Genomic DNA, 20,441 nt, shown 5'->3' on the forward strand with positions numbered 1-20,441 from the left:
ACTGGTTATGTATATAAAATATTTTACATAAAGCAGAAACAAAAGGGTAGTTATTTTTAGAGTGTGTCTGTGTGGTGAGGCCAGTCGTCGAGTCGTGCACTCCTGTAGGAAGTATTGACGCTTGATTTGTGTATAAAAGAGGTATCGGCAGAGAACGGATGCAATAATTCCTGGACCTTAATATCGATATCAGTGTATGTTCGATACTTGCACAGTCGTCGTAAAATCGATACTAAAGTATCCCCTGAAAAAGGGAGAGACCTCCTGTGCGATTCTCAAAGATTCAAATACTATTATTCTTCTTGTAGTATCGACTACTAAGTGCTGAACAGTCTTACATAAGGTCAAAGTTGAAATCTTAGGTAATAACTGGAAACTGGCATTTGTAACGTAAACTCACACTGCGCACACACACGACGTACACACTACACGGCCGTGCGTTGGGTGTCGTCAACATTACAAATTATTATTTAGTAAAGTTGCAGTTTAATCATAGAGCAGGGAACAGGAATGCTGCCTCTCCCGAGAAGTAAACAGTTCTGGATCATGTTAACGCAATAGCGGACCGTAATTTGCAACGTTTTTACGGCAGCCATGCAAATCTGTAAGTATTGCAAACAAATGCAAGTTTGTCTTTGTCGACTTTGTTGTTGTGTTGAATTGATAGAAGAAGTTGATAAAAATAAAACACTGTCAAAAAGTGAGTCGGACCATGGAGGTTCTACCTCCATGGTCGGACCGCCGGCCACCAATATGACTAAACACCATGGTTAATATCACTAAGCAGACTCTGGAGTGTGGTGGTTGTCTGCTTGGTAGGATGGCGGTTATTTTCGCTAAATGTGGTCCTGTGTATTAATATAAACATTCGCTGCCCTGAAGGATGGGGGTTTTCAAGACTTGGTTGCAGAGGAAGAAGGATAATGAGAACCAGTAGCTAGGGCGCTGTACCCCTTTTTATTATTTTATTTTGTAATTTTTCATCGGTGAATTTTTCGAAATGTTGTAATTATCAATGAATTTTGAAAAAAGGAGTACAGCGCTCAAAGGTTCTACAGAATATGTAATGAATGAATTCAATATGAAATGCGCTATTTTTAGAAGAATTGGAAAAGTTTCCGTATGGCGCCACCACTTTTTCATTCGATATGAAATAATACTAGTATTAGTATCCAATTTACCTCAATGAGATATTCCCCTTTTGTAAAAATGAGTGAAAAGGTGGTGGCGCCATATGGAAATGTATCCTAAGAATTAGCTATAATATTGTTATATAGTGAAAGAAAAATTTGACTCAAATTTATTTTTTACCCCTCTTTTATTTTAGTCTTCCACTGAAATGTTATATTATTTAAGTTATCATTTGGAAAACCACTTTTTCATTCGATATGAAATAATATAGTATCTAATTTACCTCAATGAGATATCCCTTTTTGTAAAAATGAGTGATAAAGTGGTGGCGCCATACGGAGAGTTATCCTATCATTTTATTATTCATTGTGTAATTTGTCATCTTTATATTTTGTTGTGTCTCTTGACTCACAAAGCCTGTCAGTGTCAACTCAAAGTATTAAAACAAAGCATTGTATCAAATTCCAGCCAAATCTTTACAAAAATCGATAGACCTTTTGTTATTGTATGCATCATGTTAAGTCAAAGACGTGCGTTGCTGTGGTGGTGGTGCATTGATGATTGTTATTTCGAATGGGCATTTACATTATTTTAACTTCACACATGTTCTCATGCTTTGTGTTAGTTGCGATAACGTAACCCTCCTCCTGATGGGAGGACGGGAGGAGGGTTACGTTATTGCAACTAGCTTTGTGTGAAGTGCGATCATATAGTTTGCAAAATTCGAAACAAACAATGCATCTTGGCGCAAAGGGCAGATTCAATATGACGTATACCCCGTGCAAATCTTAAAAATAAAATGTTTTCTACAATATGAATGTTGCCATTCCAGACTACTCTAAAGTCTAGACTCTAAGCACAATTTGGATTTATTTTTTATGTGTTTTGGAACAAATTTGTAAACCTGTTTTTTGTTGTACTTGTATAAAAATGCAATCCTTTTATAACTGACTGTATGAGAGCTCTTCAATTTCAAGCATACACTTCTTAATGATGTTATGTCAATTCATTGCAATCTTTGTTCAATAATAATGTGGCATTTAGGGTGTTTCGAGGGCATGTACTTTTAGAAAGGGTTTGAAGTAAATATGCCGATTGGTATTTACTTTGAGGTAGGGGGGGGGGATCATTTAACGCTCTTATAAATGTACCAAGAAATAAAGGTTGCAGCTCAAACGAGTTATCTGCAAAAAGAAATTGCATTAAATTTTGTTTTTCTGCCCACAGAATTATCAACTATGGATCTTGCTAAGCAAGCCTTTGGGTGCAATAATTTTGAACTTGCTACGGACATTTTTGACCATCTTTTACAAACACACGGACCAAATATGGATTGGCTTATAGGCAGAGGAGACTCGCTGGCGAGGAGGGGCTCCATGAATGAGGCCCTTGGAGACTATGCTCATGCCTTCCGATTAGGGGAAGTCACGCCAGAACGGCTCAATGAACTTGTAAATGCCCTTGTTGCGTCTGTATCGAAAAAGGGCGGACTAACGTCTTCAATTCAGAGATGCCAAAGCAAGTTAAAAGAACAGCCTTCGGATCTGTTTTCCTGTCCGATATGTGAGTGTTTACTTTATGATCCTACAACTCTTCCATGTGGCCATAGTCTATGTAAAGACTGCCTTCATATCTCTCTAGAGCCAAGAACTTGTGCTAAGTGTAAAGTGAACCACTCGCAATTAGTCAACTCCAACAAGGTGCCAAGAGTTAATATTGTGCTTGGAGGACTCCTTGAAAAATACTTTCCCGAGGAGACGACAGCAAGACGGAGGCGGATAGAAGGGAACAAACTTTATGCACAAGGAAAACCGGAAGATGCAATAATGAAATACACAGAGGCAATCAAATTAGGTGAGTTTATTTTGTATATATATTTTTTTATATTTTTTTATTAAGCTTTCAGGTGCTCTTAATGTCATGCTTAAAATGCATAAAAAAAGGAGTAAAAATTCTCTATTGATGTGGTTTGCTCATTGGAGATCTCAGTATTTAGTATTAAACCACAAGGGAAATTGACTGGATAAATTTTATATTATTTTGGGTTGAACAAAGAAATAGGGACTAAAATAGGATTTGAATCTGAGAGCTCCTGAATAATGTGCCAGCGTTTCACCAACTGAGCTTTCTTCATGTATGCCTACCACTCGAGCTAGATACTGATAGCTCAGTTGGCACGTTAGTTCAAAGTTCGTAGATTCAAATATAGTTAATTTTCCTGTACTCATCACAAAACTTTATACTTATCCAGTCCAGTTTTGGAAAAGTTTCCGTATGGCGCCACCACTTTTTCATTCGAAATAAAATAATATAGTATCTAATTTACCTGATTGATATATCCCTTTTTGTAAAAATGAGTGAAAAAGTGGTGGCGCCATACGGAAAGTTATCCCCAGTTTTTCAGCAGATCCAAAGTAAAAATACAAAGTGTCAGTGTAAAGTTTCCCGCTCAAATTTTGCCAAACACTGTTTTTAAGTAAAAATGAGAATGTAATCAAACGATATCAAAAAATTAACAGAGAAATCAACAAATGAAAAAACATAAAACACAATTAACAATAATGATATAAATAAAGAAACAAATAAAGAACTTAAAACAAAGTTCACTATCATATTAATTTAATTTCTTTGACAGATATAGATAAAAAGTGCAAAAAAACAAATACAAATACAGGAAGGAAACAGAATTAAACAGCTGGAGGTCGAATAATTGCCTAAAAGAAACACAGTTCCTGTCAAAAGGCTCTCCTCTCCAGCTGGTCCTAAATAGCACAACACTAAATTGAGTTACAAAAATGTAAAAATATTAAATATTCAAACAGCAATAAAATACAAAGACGCAACAAGAATAGACATAGGGGCCTTACAAGGGTATACAAAATACAAAAAAGGAAGTCATAGAAAATAAGGAAACCATTATCGTGACTCTGGCTGGAGCATTGATGTTTACCTGCAGAAGAAATGTTACTCAACAACCAGTTGCCTTATTTGGGCTTTGAATCGAATGATACAACCTAAAAATGAGCAGGATGGTTTCCTCTAAGGTTTTACTGATCATTGTTTTGTAAGGTGCTTCATTGTTGGAAACCGAGTGTGGCAGCCAGGGGAAAATCAATACATTTTTAGGCCATCACACTCACATGTTATAGTGTTCTTTCTTCAATATTTTCCAAAGAATAGAGCTAAGGTTCAATTCAACTGTACACTGCAAATGGACTGCGAGTACTTTGACCTAATTAAAATTAATTCTGGTTTAGATAACATCAGGGGGACTAGGCCCACACCTTCCAGTGAATATTGGCCTCCAATGAACATTGCTCATGGTCCCTGAGTACTTTGACCTAATTATTAGTCTATGTGTCACATTCAACCTTGAATATTCTTAGATACACTCTATGGGAAATTGTGGTAGCCCCCCTGGTGTTTTTCATTGGGTGTTTGGATCCATACCTTTTCCTGTAGAGTACATTGTGGGGGGGGGGGGGGGGATTGGTACCCTTGGCCCTTTTGGCATAAATCCAAGATACATAAAGAATTTGCTGTTAACTTTTTTTTCAGTGACAAGCTACCAGGATCAGTTAAGCTTGTCATACCAAACCCTTCCTCGATCTATTTTATATATTTTATAATACCCCTTACAAAATATTCTGCCTTTTCATTGGTTTAGAGCGCATCACATGATATGCCTTAGTTTACTAGACAGCGGCCGCGTGATCGTTTGCCGTGTGAAAGTAGAGTTTGACTTGTCCTCAGATTGGGCCAGTTAAGGGATAACGCTGGCAGACTTTATACTGTAAATGCCTGCAGTGAACATTCAAATGAACCAGAGAACTTTGTTCTATTTTCCGCGGAAGTTAGTGAATTATGCCCGGCAGTTGAAAATTGATGGCATGTAATTCATGATGCATATTTTGTTATTATGGCTGATATTATGTTTACTTTATTCTGTTTTTTTCCCGGTCTGGTTAATGTGGCCACATTAATAAAAGTCTGTACGTATGTATACTAATGGAATAGACTAAATTGTGTTACTGTGTTTTGAAACCTGAATAGGATCATGCTACAATGAATTTAGGTGTACATGTACATATAGCCTACTGGATACAACTCTAGATTTCCAGTCCAGTGCTTCTAGGTTCCCTTACAAAACAAATGTTACATAACATGAAATTCTCAGCAATAATGCTTTTGTGTTATGGCATCCCAACTGATAACCATGTTGTGAGTTCAGTGTAAATGGTTTTGTAACATGTGCACATTATTTAACCAGAAAGTTGCGCTGGTTGCATAAGGAAGGTTGTTTAGCGCTGTGGTCATCATGCAATTTGCAGTACACAGTGCAAGTTACACAGCGTACAGTATGTCCCTATGTAACAGGCTGATGATACAGGTTTTGTAACCATTGAGGTTTCCATTTCCAGTGGAATGCATTAAGATGGTTCATTGTGATTTGCACTGTAAGAACTAGTTTTTCATTATTAGGATCAGATCATGAGTGGAAAGAATTTGCAATGTGTAATTTTGAAGTCATCCTTATTTTTCTTTCTTCTATTTCCACTTCAAAAGATGCATTGTTTAAATTATAACAGTATTGAATTGTTTTTGCAAAGTAGTTATACTTAGTTTAATTTATTACACTTATTTGTTTATTTATAATTTTAAGGGTGCCAAACTGCCAAGCAATAAACCAAATATAGTAAAATAAATTGACCTAACACTCAAAATCCAAACTGATTTTTTTGAATCTGTTGAAATACTAAGGACTGCACTTACATATATATGTACATAACAAACTAACAATAGGAGATTAAGGTTTCCCAGGATAAAAATAATAATCAGAGTTCAACATTTCAGATACATACAGATAGATTGCTTATTTTTAGATTTCACAGTGAGGAAGGATCCCAAGGTTGTGTCCAAATTGGCGACTACAATTGTTGCTACGGCTGGGTTTGCTGCATCATCATATTGAATAGGATGTGCTTAGCAACACCCTTCGCAACAGTCAAAGCCGCATTTGTAGCCGCCAATTGGGATTTAGCTGAATTCACTCAAGGGAGTTAGGGTGAATATATTAACAGAGATTGACATTCAGGTTGTATCTAAATAAAAGTTTTGTACAGTCAGGATTTGTAAATGACAATTTTAGTCTGAAATTTGCAACTGATTTTAATAGAGTCCATCATAGTAAAATAGATTTTCCGGTAAAATATTTCCCTCCGAATAGAAATCATATTCGTGAAAAGTGTAGGCTGAAATCTAAAATCTATGAAAACACACACCGAAATTAAGGACACTGTGTTTGTATGCTAAAAATAGTGCTACCCAGACTCAAACAACATAATTTAAAAGCCCAATACGTGTAGGTTTGTTAATTCTATAATCTGAATACTACTCTTGTCTGTCAGTGACTTTTTTTTTGCTACAAATCCGGTCAACAATATTAGCCGAAACTAGGTTAAATTAGAACATAAAGTTTAATGAACACCAACAGAAGGCCAAAATATGGTAAAAATTCTGTTGGGACACACGTTTATTCAGTGAAGCCCTATATTTTTTTTTTTAAATATGTGATTGTTTATATTTTTACAGGTACATGTTTTATATTTTTACCATTGTAAAGTGACCCTTTCAGCTACCTGCTGCTGGTAATTTTTTGCATTATTATATACCAATAAAATTTAAATATGACCTGTTTATTTGATCAGTACTGTAAGTTGCCTGTTTATATTTGATCAGGAATCTTAGTGACCTGGCCCAGTTGTGTACAGTACACTGTACACTGTCCAGAATCTTCAGAAATTATACTGCATGGAAACGCCTTGGAAGGCTTTTTTACACACAGTTTGTCATGCATGCTCATGCAGGCTACCTAGATTTTGAAATGGGCTTTTTGTGTTAGATTTTCGAGGTTTATGGCGTCAAGTCTGGTTTTGAAGTATTTTAAATTCATCGTCTCTTTCTCTGGTCCAGCTAGCAGTGGCCTTGCCCTTCGATGCTCCATGCTCATACACCATTACACTAAAGCCGCAATAGGCGTCATCAGCACACTGGTGACGCCGCTTTGTGCGCTGTAAAACGTAAAGTACTAATTACTATTTTTTTTTAATATTAAATTAAATATATTTATGATCTTGGTTAAGAAGCGCGCCATCGTAAAAAGAAGAGAAATAAACAAATAAGGGAACAAAGAGATTCATTTTTTTTAGTGTTTTTATTGAAGTTTTTTTCCAGAAATTCAATGAGTACTTAGTTGAATAACCTATCAATACAATGTACATGGTAACTATAAAAATTAAATCATCAACAGATGTTTAATTAGAATCCGACGGTCAACAATACGATAATTTATTATTAGCTTGGCAACCATTTTTTTACAAATTCTAGTAGAAATAAATAAATAAATAAATAAAGACACAATCATATCCGGGGAAAAAAAAATAAAAAACAAAAATATAGCCTAGAAATACTAAAACACAGTTTATTTTATATTTAAAAAAAAATTGTTTTGAAAGGACAAACATTTAAACAAATAAAATACAAAGGGGACGCATGGACAAAGGCCTACATAAAGTATAGAAACAAAGACACATTTGATTGTTATGAAATATAATTGGGAAGATGGTTCAATATCTTAATTTGCACATCCTTGGTTTTCCTTTACTTTGTGGACTAACACGTGCAGCCAAAATAACAGAAAAACATGCAATTCCGAGGTTGTAAGTGAATCATTAAAATCATTAAAATCTTCTTTTAACTATTTTTTCAACCTTATTTCAAAAACATGCTTTTTACAGCGCAAATCACCCTGCACCAATCCGGAAACTGTTTGTCCCTTAAATGTCATGTAAGCTTAACCTAAAGACGCTGGACACCTGTGGTAACTGTCAAAGACCAGTCTTCTCACTTGGGTTATCTCAACAGATGTACAAAATAGCAAATAGCAAACCTGTGAAAATTTGAACTCAATTGGTCGTCGCAGTTGCGTAATAATACCAGAAGAAAAAATGCCCTTGTCACACAAAGTGGAGTGCTTTCAGATTCTTGATTTTGGGACCTCAAAATACATGTATGAGGTCTCAAAATCAAATTAAAATATTTTAGTGGAAGAATGTTACTTCAGAGAGAGAGCCATTTATCACAATGTTTTATCAACAGCTCTCTCCATTGCTTGTTACCAAGTTAGTAAGTTTTTATGCTAACAATTATTTTGAGTAATTATTAACCAAGAGTGTCCAGTGCCTTTAATGGATAACGTATTCCATTATTATGTATTTGAACAACTTCTGTCATAATAACTTATTCTAATCTAAGAAATTTGACAATTTGAAATATTTATTCTTTGCTGTTTTGTTTTTTGTTTTAGTACCTCATGACCATCTAGCACTAAGCAACAGGTCCCATGTATACACTGGACTAGAGCGCTACGATGAGGCGCTATTCGATGCAGAAGCTGTGTGTGAAATAAGACCCGACTGGCCCAAGGTATAAGAGCGTAAATTGTAATAAAAAAAAAATTAAGTTGATTTGTTGTTATGTTCCAAAAGGGACAGACCCTGGGGAAGGGTTGCGAAAATCTTTTAAAATATGCAAGTTGCATGAGACAAAATAACAAAATAAAAAATTCAAAAATACTTTGTACTCTTCTCAATTACTAAAAAAAACATGCAAGAACTGAGTGGAGTGGTTAACATTTTTCATTTTTAAAGAAAAATAGAGTCACTGAATCTTAATGTTATTATTGTTTCGTGTGTTTTTGTTTGTTTGTTTATTTATTTATTAGTTTATATTTTTTTGGGTAGCATTTCCCTTTTCATCTGTTACCAAGAGTGGGTACTTGTAGGTTTTACTTAGTCATTACATTTATAATAAAACTGTAATGTTAACTTCCTCTGTGTCTATGATCTCATTAACTGTGTACAAGATCCATAGTAGCAGTTATAAATAATTTGATGTAATTTTTTCATTATGGTATTTTTTGTCATGCTCTTCTATCAGGGTTATTATCGTAAAGGCGTGGCCCTGAAGGAACTGCACAGACAAGAAGCAGCCATGGTGGCATTTCTACAGAGCTTGACCCTTGACCCTTTCTCTATCTCTGCCAAGAAGTGTTTAGCCAAGGTAATTGATACAATAATGTTATTGCTGTACAGTGAAGGCAAGTGCGCCCTCAATCTTACTTGAGTGTGATGCACTCTTCTTATGCAATTTTTGAACCACGCTGTTTTCCTTTTTAGCTTTAAGCAAGAGAGAATGTGTTACCTGTAAAAATAGACCACTTGAATAAAGTAAAATAAAACTAAAGGCTGTGGGAAACTCATTTAAGAAAAGCTCCATTAATCTCAAGATCAATTAAGGTAAAGACTCGAGGAAATGCAAAAAGTGGAACAGTCAGTGACAGTGATCTCAAAATGTAGGTTGCGTCAAACAAACAAGCAAATGTGTGGAAGTCTACAAAAGTAAACTAATCTGTAGTTTTTGTCTTTGTTTCCTGTTCTTCCAAAAGGTCCTTCACAACTTCTTGTCGCCCGTACAACCAGATTCAATAAAGTGTCTGGAACTTCAGCGAAATTTTGCCCGTCAGCTACGCTCCGGTGCTCCAGTTACCCCTGGGTTGTCCTCCATAAGCATTGCCAATTTGGCCGATGAAGTCGCTCTTGGATTCAAAGCAATCAATCGTCTCTTGTTGGTTGAAGAGAAAGAGGTACAAAAATTCTTGTCTTAGTTCAATGTTCACCCCCCTTCGTTTGGAATTGGGATGGTCGCTTTTTCTAACCAATTAAGTTTACATGTGCCTAGGGGAAGTCTATTCCTTAACGGGTGTGTTAGGGAACGCTTGGAGTATGAGTTGATTTTTGTTTACAAGACGCTCAATTCTTTGTAATAATCACCATGCTCTAAGAAATTGATTATTTGTTGATTTATTTTTAAATTTATAAGGAAGAAAGTCTGGAAAACAATAAAAGATTTCATGACAGCATGGGAATCATCTAAAAATATTAATTTAGGACATGACCTTTACTACTTTGTTGAATACATTTTGTTCGAACAAAAAGAACTGATTGTGAGTGGTTTTTGGTGTTAATTGGAACAGGAAACAGACAATTCAGGATCCGGGGACGGCAAAACAACAGAGGAAGGTGGCGATAAAGATGTCAAGACTCCCTCTGGAGAGAACCCATCTCTACCCAACAACGAGACAAATCAAGACAAGTGCCTCAAAACCACACCTTCCACCCCAAGCCCACCCCCATCTGAAGATGGAACCCCACCCCGTCCAACGTTTGAGTCAGTCCAGGCGGCTGCGCGTGGAAGTAAGGAGTTGTCAACGTCAGAGTTGTTGGTGATGAGGAAGAGGAAGAGATGCCGGTCTATGAGTGAATCTATGATGAGTCCAACGAGGAGTGTGGAGTTCAAGTTTGCTCGTGAGTATTCAGTAATAAAAGTATAAGATGTTCGACAAGATGAAATGAAAGATCTGTTTAGAAAAAAAGATTTGTTAAGGGCAGTGATCTGTGCATAATTGCCTTAACTTCCACATCTAGGACCCCAGTGCAAATCTCTTGCATGTAACAACATTAGGGTGATTTTTTGGATCCAATGTACTTTGCCTGAACAAGTGATGGACGCAAAATCATGCTCTGTAACTTTGCCATCTGAGTGAGACTTACAAAGTCTTTCAGTGATTTGTTCATCTTTTTAATTTTTTCGGAATTTCAATACAGAAAATTTGACACATAGCAAGTTAGGTTTAGGGCTAAAGGTCAAGTTTACTGAGACATATTGTTTTGGTTTCTTTTGTTGTAGGTGTAGACTTGATAAAGAAAATCAGAAGGGTTCCAGAGGAGAAAATTGACAAAGAAGATTACGAGTGCAGTCTCTGCTTCAGGTTATTTCTTGAGCCTCTTACAACGCCATGTGGGCACACATTCTGCAAACTCTGTCTGAATCGATCGTTGGACTACAGCAAGGCCTGTCCCCTCTGCAAAGACAGTTTATCTGATGTAAGTTTTGATCAGTCAAAAGATTTTGAATCTTTTTAACCACTTTACGTCAGTTTTCCAAACCCAATTGCTTTTCCTTGGATAATATCAATGCCACAATGAATTCCTGCCTTGACAAAGGAAAGATAGTAAAGGTTCTCATCATAAGTTCTTGGATTTGATGTTGCCCTAAAATTGAGTCTATTCTTGTAGAATACATTTGTACATCAATAGTACAATGGTCTGGAATCTGGAAAGGGAAGTTTACAAGGCATGTTTTCCAGGAACTGTTGTGGCTCTTCGTACTGCTGAAACGAGATAGTGCAGGCTGTATTCCATACAGGCTGCAATACACTATTTGGAGAAGCATCAATCTGAGATGAATTATTAATATCATAAGGTTTTGTTTTCTTGTTGTATTACAGTATCTGGCTACGCGCAAAAACACAGTGAATGAACTTGCACTGCACCTCCTACAAGAATACCTGGGGGAGGAATATCAACAACGAGAACAGCAGCACAAAGAAGAAATGGAAGCCATGGCAAAGTAAGAGTCTAAAAAAAAGAAAACTTTAAATCCAAGATAACTTTTTCTTTGCCCTGAAATACATGTAGAGTAACTAATTTCCAAAATCAGAATTAAGTTGCTTTTCATTCACTGAAAAAAGTTCAGAATAAGTCAATTCTTAATAATCCTTTAAGAAAGATTCAACCATGGTCAAAATATCAGGTCAATTATACCACACCTCGGGTCATTTTGGTTGGTAATTAGTTTGCAACAGCTAATTCTATTTCCTCACTGAAAAGATACAGTATTCATAAGTTCTTATTAGTAATTACCTAAATAAACTCAAACGTTTCTTGTTGCGAATACATTTTCAACATTCATTTTTGTTCAACCTTAATCCACATCAGATGATTATAGGGTAAACAAATCAGAAAGCTAAAACAACCCTATAACTATTTTGTTGCAGGTTTGTAAGCGACCAAAGCCAGTGTGAAGTCCCAATCTTTGTCTGCACGTTGGCCTTCCCCACGATACCCTGTCCTCTTCACATCTTTGAACCTCGTTACCGACTCATGGTGCGACAGACGATGGACTCAGGGGCTCGTCAGTTCGGCATGTGTCTGCCGAATCCAAACAACCCAGATGGGTAAGAGATGAACTATTTTAGCAGTTTGTAACACATCTTTTCAGTGTCGTTACAAGTTCCACATCTTGACCAGTTCTACATTCTGGTTTGCTGAAACGCAGTCATGTGACGATAACTTATTATAGGCTATAGACTGTAGACTAGTCATGTGTAGAGACTTTGCGTACATAAAATTTGCATGAAATAGTTCCTGAACTGGGCAATATACTTGAAATTGACAGAGGGGCAGACGTGCTCAAAGGACCTTATTGCCAGTCCATTTGCATGTACTGTCAATTTTCCTTGCTTAGCCCAATCTGGTTGAGCTAGGCCTGGCGCAATCTCGTTGAGCTGTTTACGCTGAATAAGCGATTAAAACTTAACTACTCATCTGTTATACCAGTCACAAACTGTACTTGAAACATGGTATTCTGGCTGGTAACCTTACTCTGGTGAGCCTAACTTTGTTGTGCATAGCTGCTTGTTGTGCTTTTAAAGCAGATATTATGGAAAGTGAGAGGAATAATAACTACAAAGCGGTCTTAACTTGTAATAATTTTTGATAAATTTTCTTTATTTCCAGTCATGAGGATATGGGTTGTATGCTGGAGATACAACAAGTTCAACATCTTCCGGATGGCCGCTCAGTTATCAAGACCATCGGTGGCCGTCGATTTAAAGTCTTGTCGACGGGAATGAGGGATGGGTACAACACTGCCCTCGTGGAGTTCATTAAAGATGTTGAAGTAACTGGTAAGTTCGTAATTCCACCCAGTAAATGGTAAAGTCTTTTATTGTGTTAGCAACTTATTTATACTGTTGCCTTGCAATGTTTTTTTTTTCCCTGCAATTTCAGACACTACTGTGTGTAAAGTGCTTGGGCAGGGCTGTCAGCAGAGAAATCGTTAATTCACTTATTGCTCAATGACTTTGACGGTCTTACTGAATGTTCAGGCGGTCTAATGGACATATGCCCATGGGAACTTTCTATTGCATCAAGAACGTCTTTGACTTTTAAGATGCTTGCTCCTTAGATGAACTTAACAATCTGCTGAAAAGATTTCTGTGATTGTTGTCATTTATCATTGTGAAAAGGAATTGTTTTAAAAGATTGTTATGTTTATTTCTTGTATTCATTTGTTTCTCGTGACATTTCATTGCTTGACTTAAAAAATCCTTTGTGGGCATATTTTATATAGTTGTGTCTGAAATGTTCTGTTGAATTTGTTTTGCTTTTTATACATATGTTTGTTTTTCCTTCAGATTTTTTCAATCTTCATATTATTTGAATTGTCAACGTATCTTTTTCATACAAATGCATGATTTTGTTTTTGTTTCAGCTACCGTTCAATAGTTTTAATTTTAGAATCTTTATCAGCTTTGTGTAATTTTATCTGTCTTCATAAAAAAAACACCTCTTTCGGGTTATGTTTTTAATGATGTCATCTTAGATAAGCGTTGAGTTTGCTTTTTGGAAATGCTTAGGCTGATGATTAATTTAATATTTCCACATATGCGTTTGTTTTCAAAATGTTTAGTCTGATTGTTACTCTGAGTCCTCATGTAATCTTATGTTTTTATCTAGATTAGTTATTAGATTGCTTTTAGGCAATCACTTTTTGATATTACCATATTTTCTTTTGTTTTCAAAAATTAATCTTGTGTTTTTTAAAATGAACAAATGAATGAGCAATTTCTATACTTTTATATATTACCATATTTTCTTTTGTTTTCAAAAAATTATCTTGCGTTTTTTAAAATGAACAAATGAACAAGCACTTAAATTAATAAATAAACTACTAAATCTGTTTTCAGGTGATGAAGTTGCCATAGTAACAGCCCTTGAATCAGAAGTCTACCAGCAAGCCCAGAGGTGGTTCACATCCCTACCAATTTTCCATCAGACTCGTATCATGGCCCACTTTGGTCCCACCCCAACTAGAGAGGCTGAACCCTTGGTAAGATCTTGGTAATAGTTGACTAAGATATGTGTGAACAAATATTTTCTAGTAAATGTGCTGTAAATGTTATGGAAAATATTCATAAAATTGCCTCTTAAAAAGCATTATATGAAGTTTGGTCGCGATTAGTACTCACTGGTTCTTGTCAGAACTATCATGGTTCTACCACAACCGTTTACTAGATTCTATATCCACTTTTTCCAACCATGCAATTTTCAAATCCTATTATGCCCATGGTGTTGCAGTGAATTCAGGATTTGACTCTTCAATGACCAAAGATGCTAATTGTTGCTACTGAAGTCCGTTGTTAGTGCCATGATTTGGGGTCAAAGTAGCTTGAGGTAACCTTTTGAGGTAATTCTAAGGTGTGTTAACGATACCATGTTATCTTTTCTGACAGGCTTGTCCTCAAGGACCGTCGTGGACGTGGTGGCTACTAGCTATTCTTCCCGTCAATAAACGTATCCAGACAGGGATCATGTCCATGCCCAGCCTGAAGGAGCGGTTAAACGCCCTGCAGAGGTGCCTCGTCCGCATATCCGACTTCCAGTTTTGACTAGAAAATACACCAAATTTGTTGAGTGATGAACTAAGTATGTTATCTCCTGACGGGGATGATTGAACAAGAGTACCTGTGAGATTTGATTGATATAGCCTATAAATTAACACCTTTACGTACATGCTTTGGGCTATCATGCAAAAGGGAACCGAAAAGCGCCCTCAGGGAATGTCCCACAAGGTATACTCGAGAGAGAGTGACAACAGCGCCCTCAGCGTACCCCACAAGTAATACTCAAGAAAGACGAACACCAGCACTGTACTGATGATACTCTGAAATTCTGGAAGTCTTATAACATGTGTGGCCATTTCCTGATGAGTGTTAGAAATTTACTGAGCTTTACACCAAAGATGAGCTGCTTAAAAAAGCAGCAAAGATTTCAAAGAAACAAAGCAACGCTTTCACAGAAGAAGTGAACACAACATTGCGGGTGCATTAACAAAACAAATGTCTTGAGGAAGATTCAGTTTGCATTAAAAAATTTATTCCATGTTAAATGAACCCATAGATGAGCAATAAGTTAACTGTCTTTCTTTACAGCTCAGACAGAAAAAGAGGTTGTGTGCTGTGGCCAGTCAGGCCCTTTATGGGTTAATACATATTAATCAAAAGAAGACAAACTGGATTCAATTTCAATAAGAAAGATTTTAATCCCTGAAGAAGTTAATCTTTTACAAGGAAATTAGAATAGTTACGAGGGTTCAGGTGGTGAAACCCTAAGTTGCGTAAGACAACTTTTTTCTGCAGCAGTTAACGCTGCTATTTTATATTCTTCAAATTTAAAACTTGTCCCTCTAAATGCATTGGGTAGCAATTTAAATTGATTTCTCAGAGTGTATGTCAATACGTATTTATTGGTCGGACGTCCGATTTGGGGAGATAGAGTGTCGCAGATAGGGGAAGTATTTGGAGGAAATGTGCTTTTGATGGAATTTAACACACAGTGCGTCAAGAGAAATAAATATGGCTTTGGGCCCGTCACTTTGAATTTTTGAAAATTCATGTAGAATGTAGAAAAGCAAGCAATTTTCAAAATGGCAACCATTGCTTGTTATCTTATATTGATTTGTTTTAACGAAAAAAACTTACAGCAAATCATCTGTCTAGGTTTATTGGAACACCATGTAATGATAATCTCTAATTGAGTTGGGGTGTCATGAAAGAAGTTCTTCAGGCTGGTAAAATATGAACTAACCAAAGCAAATCAGTTCTCTATGACACACAGCCAATACTTTTAAACTAATATTTTTACATTTCAACTAGTATCATTTATGTGGATGATACTAGTCAAAACGTTAACAAATTTTACGTAAGTATTTGCTGTGTTTCTACAAAATTCATTCGCTAAAAAGTTGAGTTGGGTTGGCTCTGAAAAGAACCGTATGTCATGGCATGCTGTGTTTTAAATTCTTTAAATCAAAGGAACAATCCTGTCACCTACCTTAACTGCCTTACTCCCATAACAATTGTACATATAACTATTTTTACTTGATTTCAAATTGGTTTATTTTAGATAATATTGTATTTGTTACAATGGTGTGTATTTTTCTTAATTTTTAAGTTAATCAAACAGACCCATGAAAGTATAAACCAAATTCAGCTCTTTAACCTACTGTCTGAACATTCAATATTCATTTCGGCTTTGAATGATAGATTAACTATGTCAGCCTGTAGTGTGGTATCATTTGGTGAAAGCATCTAAGCTAAGCAGTATATTCCACATGTTTGTTTCTTCAGTGCACAATTCTTCCACCACTTACAAACCATCGTGCAGTCAAATGTTTTAAAATAGTCAGTTAAATCGCTTGGAAATGGAACATTAAGTAAACAAATATTTCTTGAATCATCCTGGCATGTTTACCAAAAGAGTTTTGTTCAGGTTGCATGAAAAATAATCTACAAACATTAAACAAAATGAAAAGAAAAAAATAGGCCTATTACAAAGCAAAGAGATTGTAAACTCTTCCAAATAAACACTCACTGCATTGTGGTGTGAAGAATGCTCTTTTGTCTTTTACCAACAACTGCAACTCAGAGTTGAGATCTCAGTCAATGCATATTTAAACTAAACACTGATACATGCCTAAACCGTTATCTATTTCTTTGTTTGAATATCTTAAAGATAACAGGAACAAGAAAATAACAGTTGTGGAAGTGTTAAAAGGAATTTCCAGGTGGTTAAAATGTGGATTTACCTCAGCTGTTTTTTTTTGTTTTTTTTTTTCACTTTTCAGATTGTTAAAAAAAAACCTACGGTATTATATATTTTGTTTGAGTAATCAATCATTGATAAAAACGTCATGCTGCAAATCAAAAAGCATGACTTGCTTCAAAACATCCCAAAGTATTAATAATGGCAAACAAGTCTCTCTCAAGGGCTCTTAATGTGTATCAACACGTTTTAAAATCACGTTTACCGCACCTGATAAACAGACCTTTGCTAATTGGGCTGTTATGACATGCATTCTTGTGTGCGTGGCACGTGTTGTGTGTTGCTTAATGACTGAATGAAGGAACATATACAGGGGGGGGGGGGCGGCGGCACACGTGTTATACAACCAGGGCAATCTAAAGCTATCAGTTGAGCCGTTATAAAACTGTATTTCTACAGAAAGCTAAATATTGTGAAACCGAATCAGAGGAGTGAGTATCTACTCCCCACTGATAATTCCCGATGATGTATGTAGTTGATGTTACATCATGTTTATGTGTACAGCGTTACCAAACCCACCATTTTGAAAATCAGGAGTATATTTCTTATGCAAGGGGAACATTTCTTTATGTAATGGGATCTGGAATTATACAACATTTAAAATCAGAGGAAGTTCAGTTTTGTGCTCTATAACTGGGTGCTTTGTAAAGAATAAAGCTATTCATTGGACAGGGAACAAACTTATTGTAGAATGAATCTTGGCCTTATCATGTTATTGGAGATTGTTGAGACATTTTGTGGAAATTTACAAAGTGATAGGCCTATTGTCCCATGCATTGGCTCTGTGAGAATTGAGTTTTTGTATTATTTAATTGTTCAGGCATGTGCAAGCAACTCCTCCTTGTGGCAAACCAACAATCAGGAATTATTTTCTCGTTGCACATCTGTTCAAATTCCTTTCATCGATTGGTGAAAAACTTACTCTCTCATTCCCACCTGTTTTTTTTTTTTTTTTATAATAATGTAAAGCGTTTATATTATCTGATCTGAGCCTCTATATGTGTGACTATTGTTCATTTAAAACAAATATTATTAGTCTAATACAATTATTGTAACTCACTTGAAAATTCATCATCTAGTGTTTGTTTGAAGAAAATAAAAAAAATATTGATTTTTAGAAACAGTGGAAGTAATATTGTAGATTGATGTCTCAAAACCATTATCTCAGAACCATACAAAACCAGCCTGGGAAAGAAACCTGTCAGATTCTATGTTCATCTCATTCGGAAAGACCATTTTATAATGAGGGGTGGTTTGGCATTCGTTAAAAGAAGAAGAAGACGCTGTTTCGGTTTCGGCCAAGTGTTTAGGGTTGATGAGCTAGGCTCATTAAGAAAACCAAATACACCCTTGTTCCTGATATGGTATGGTCGCATTTATACAATTGGCTTCTTATATGAGCATGGAAAACGCATTTGGAGATTGATTTTCTTCTCCTGTATTTAAGGACTGTGTCAAAACAAATCTTCATCTGCTTTTTTTTTTTCAATGGTGCCCGAAGAGGGCTGATACAAGCGCAATAATTACACAATTAAGAATTCCCAAACACGCCCCTTGTCTCAGTAATTTTAAAGATGATCTTAACTATAACAAACTTCTCTCAAAGTAGCATATTCTGTTCTCATTCAAAAGGAAGAATCCAATCTACACAAAGAAAACGAACGTTGTCAGATTTGTAAAGACCAGTTGCCAATTATGTACACCACACTATAAGATTATACAGGTTATATTATTTATATTTCTGTGAATTCAAATGAATTGGATATGACACTATTTACACAACTGCCTTTTGTATCTAGGATCTTTTGTACTATTAGAGTGTAGTTTGTTACTCCATCGCAACTGATCTAATTCAACTAATTTTAATGTACATTACAAACAACCAAACCCTCCAGAAGTTACAATTATGCTGAGCTAAATTTCAGCATTATACATTTTGGAGGGCAAGTAATAAATTGAGCATCCAAGAGATGAAAACAAAACTCATGTGGAATCTTGTTTGCACAAAAAGATGAATGCCATACCCAATTCGTTTTGGGTTTGTTCACGCAGAAAGCACTTTTATAGTTCACAAGTTGAAGCTTCAGAAATGAAGATTTGAAGTGCTGCATTTGAGAAGCACATGAAGCATTTTTTTTTTAAACAAGTGAAGAGTTGAGATTATGGACTACATATGACCACAAAGCAATCCAGCTGTATCTAGATTTGTCTTAAAGTAGTTACCTGTCACATATCAAGTTGAAACAATTATGATAGATCTAGTTTTGTATTCCTTCAGTAGTTACCTCATGCATGAAAGGAGAACCATAGACAGCGAGTGGCAAACATGGTGCCAAAATGGTTGATAGACCTCCGTCTACTATTGGAAATTTAAGTGCACATGGTTGCCATTTCAGCAAGCACTCATTGAAAGCTATTGTAATAGTCTGCACTGATCTATTGTTTAGTTAAAAGAGTGGCTTACCAAAATGGCGTCCAGTGTGCATTTCACATTTCAGCTTGAGTTCCCAGCCTTGCACCTTTGGCTTTCTTAGAGTAGAGAGGTTTCAATAACAGTTCTTTGTCATACAATTCCAGTCCCATTTTAGTAGAGAAGTTTTGTGTTTTTTTACATGAAGAATGTTGTACATTTGTCATAACAGAATGATATTCATTACATATCAATGGACTACACTATGAAATATTCTTTGTGTGTTGTTTGGTTTCTAACATGTTTTAGAACTTTATAGTAGACAGTAATTAGTCTTATTGTTCACTTACAAAACAAATAGAATCAACTGGTGGTAAATTGAAGTGTCTTTGTGAATTTGTATTCTCAATAAAACAATGGCTTCCATGATAAAGAATCATTTTTCGGTCCATCTTTTATGTTGTGTTTATCTTGTAATATAAACCTTGATTTGTTTGTGCATGTTAAATTTAAGAAGAAAACATAGTTTAAGTGGTACCTTTCACGTCTAGGACCAGGGCTTGAATCACTGGGGCCCTATGTTGATTAGGTTTGCAGTCCCCACTTGACTGCGTGGGTTTTCCCTCTAACACTTTTCTTGTGCGTCCCTCCTACATATAAAACTGAGACTTCCTATGTTTTGTTTTGGTTTTCTCTCCATGACAGTTTATGAAAGTCTCATTGCTTTCAACTTGCCATCTTTTGTTTAAATTTCCACTGCAATTTTAGAGTCTTTAATGTATAGTATATTAATGTGTATCTTTTTATGAACTAGGTCTGGGAGGGCACATCTTTTTTTTATGACAGTTTTTTTAAAACTTTTGCCCTTCCCTGGACGGCCTGTGGTTGTTTTATTGTTTTGGAATTTTTTGCCGAAGAGTTAAAATTAAAATTAAATTAAATTGATAGTACATGGATTAAAGACACTGGACACTATTGGTATTTGTCTAAAACCAGTCTTCTCACTTGGTGTATCTCAACATATGCATAAAATAACAAACCTGTGAAAATTT

The 20,441-nt window shown here is 35.8% G+C and overlaps 1 protein-coding gene across 1 annotated transcript; it reads left to right on the forward strand.

Annotated features, from left to right (window-relative positions):
- Positions 1-414: 414 nt before the first annotated feature.
- On the forward strand, positions 415-19,800 carry LOC139936100 (LON peptidase N-terminal domain and RING finger protein 3-like). Its single transcript, XM_071930822.1, has 12 exons — positions 415-604; positions 2,359-2,985; positions 8,498-8,616; positions 9,130-9,252; positions 9,638-9,835; positions 10,226-10,556; positions 10,939-11,135; positions 11,540-11,661; positions 12,089-12,268; positions 12,831-13,000; positions 14,063-14,205; positions 14,609-19,800. The coding sequence occupies exons 2-12, from the start codon at positions 2,370-2,372 to the stop codon at positions 14,762-14,764; spliced, it is 2,355 nt and encodes a 784-aa protein (XP_071786923.1). The 5' UTR covers positions 415-604; positions 2,359-2,369; the 3' UTR covers positions 14,765-19,800.
- Positions 19,801-20,441: the final 641 nt, after the last annotated feature.

The sequence above is a fragment of the Asterias amurensis genome, chromosome 4 (genome assembly GCF_032118995.1).
Source record: "Asterias amurensis chromosome 4, ASM3211899v1".
Lineage (NCBI taxonomy): Eukaryota > Metazoa > Echinodermata > Asteroidea > Forcipulatida > Asteriidae > Asterias > Asterias amurensis.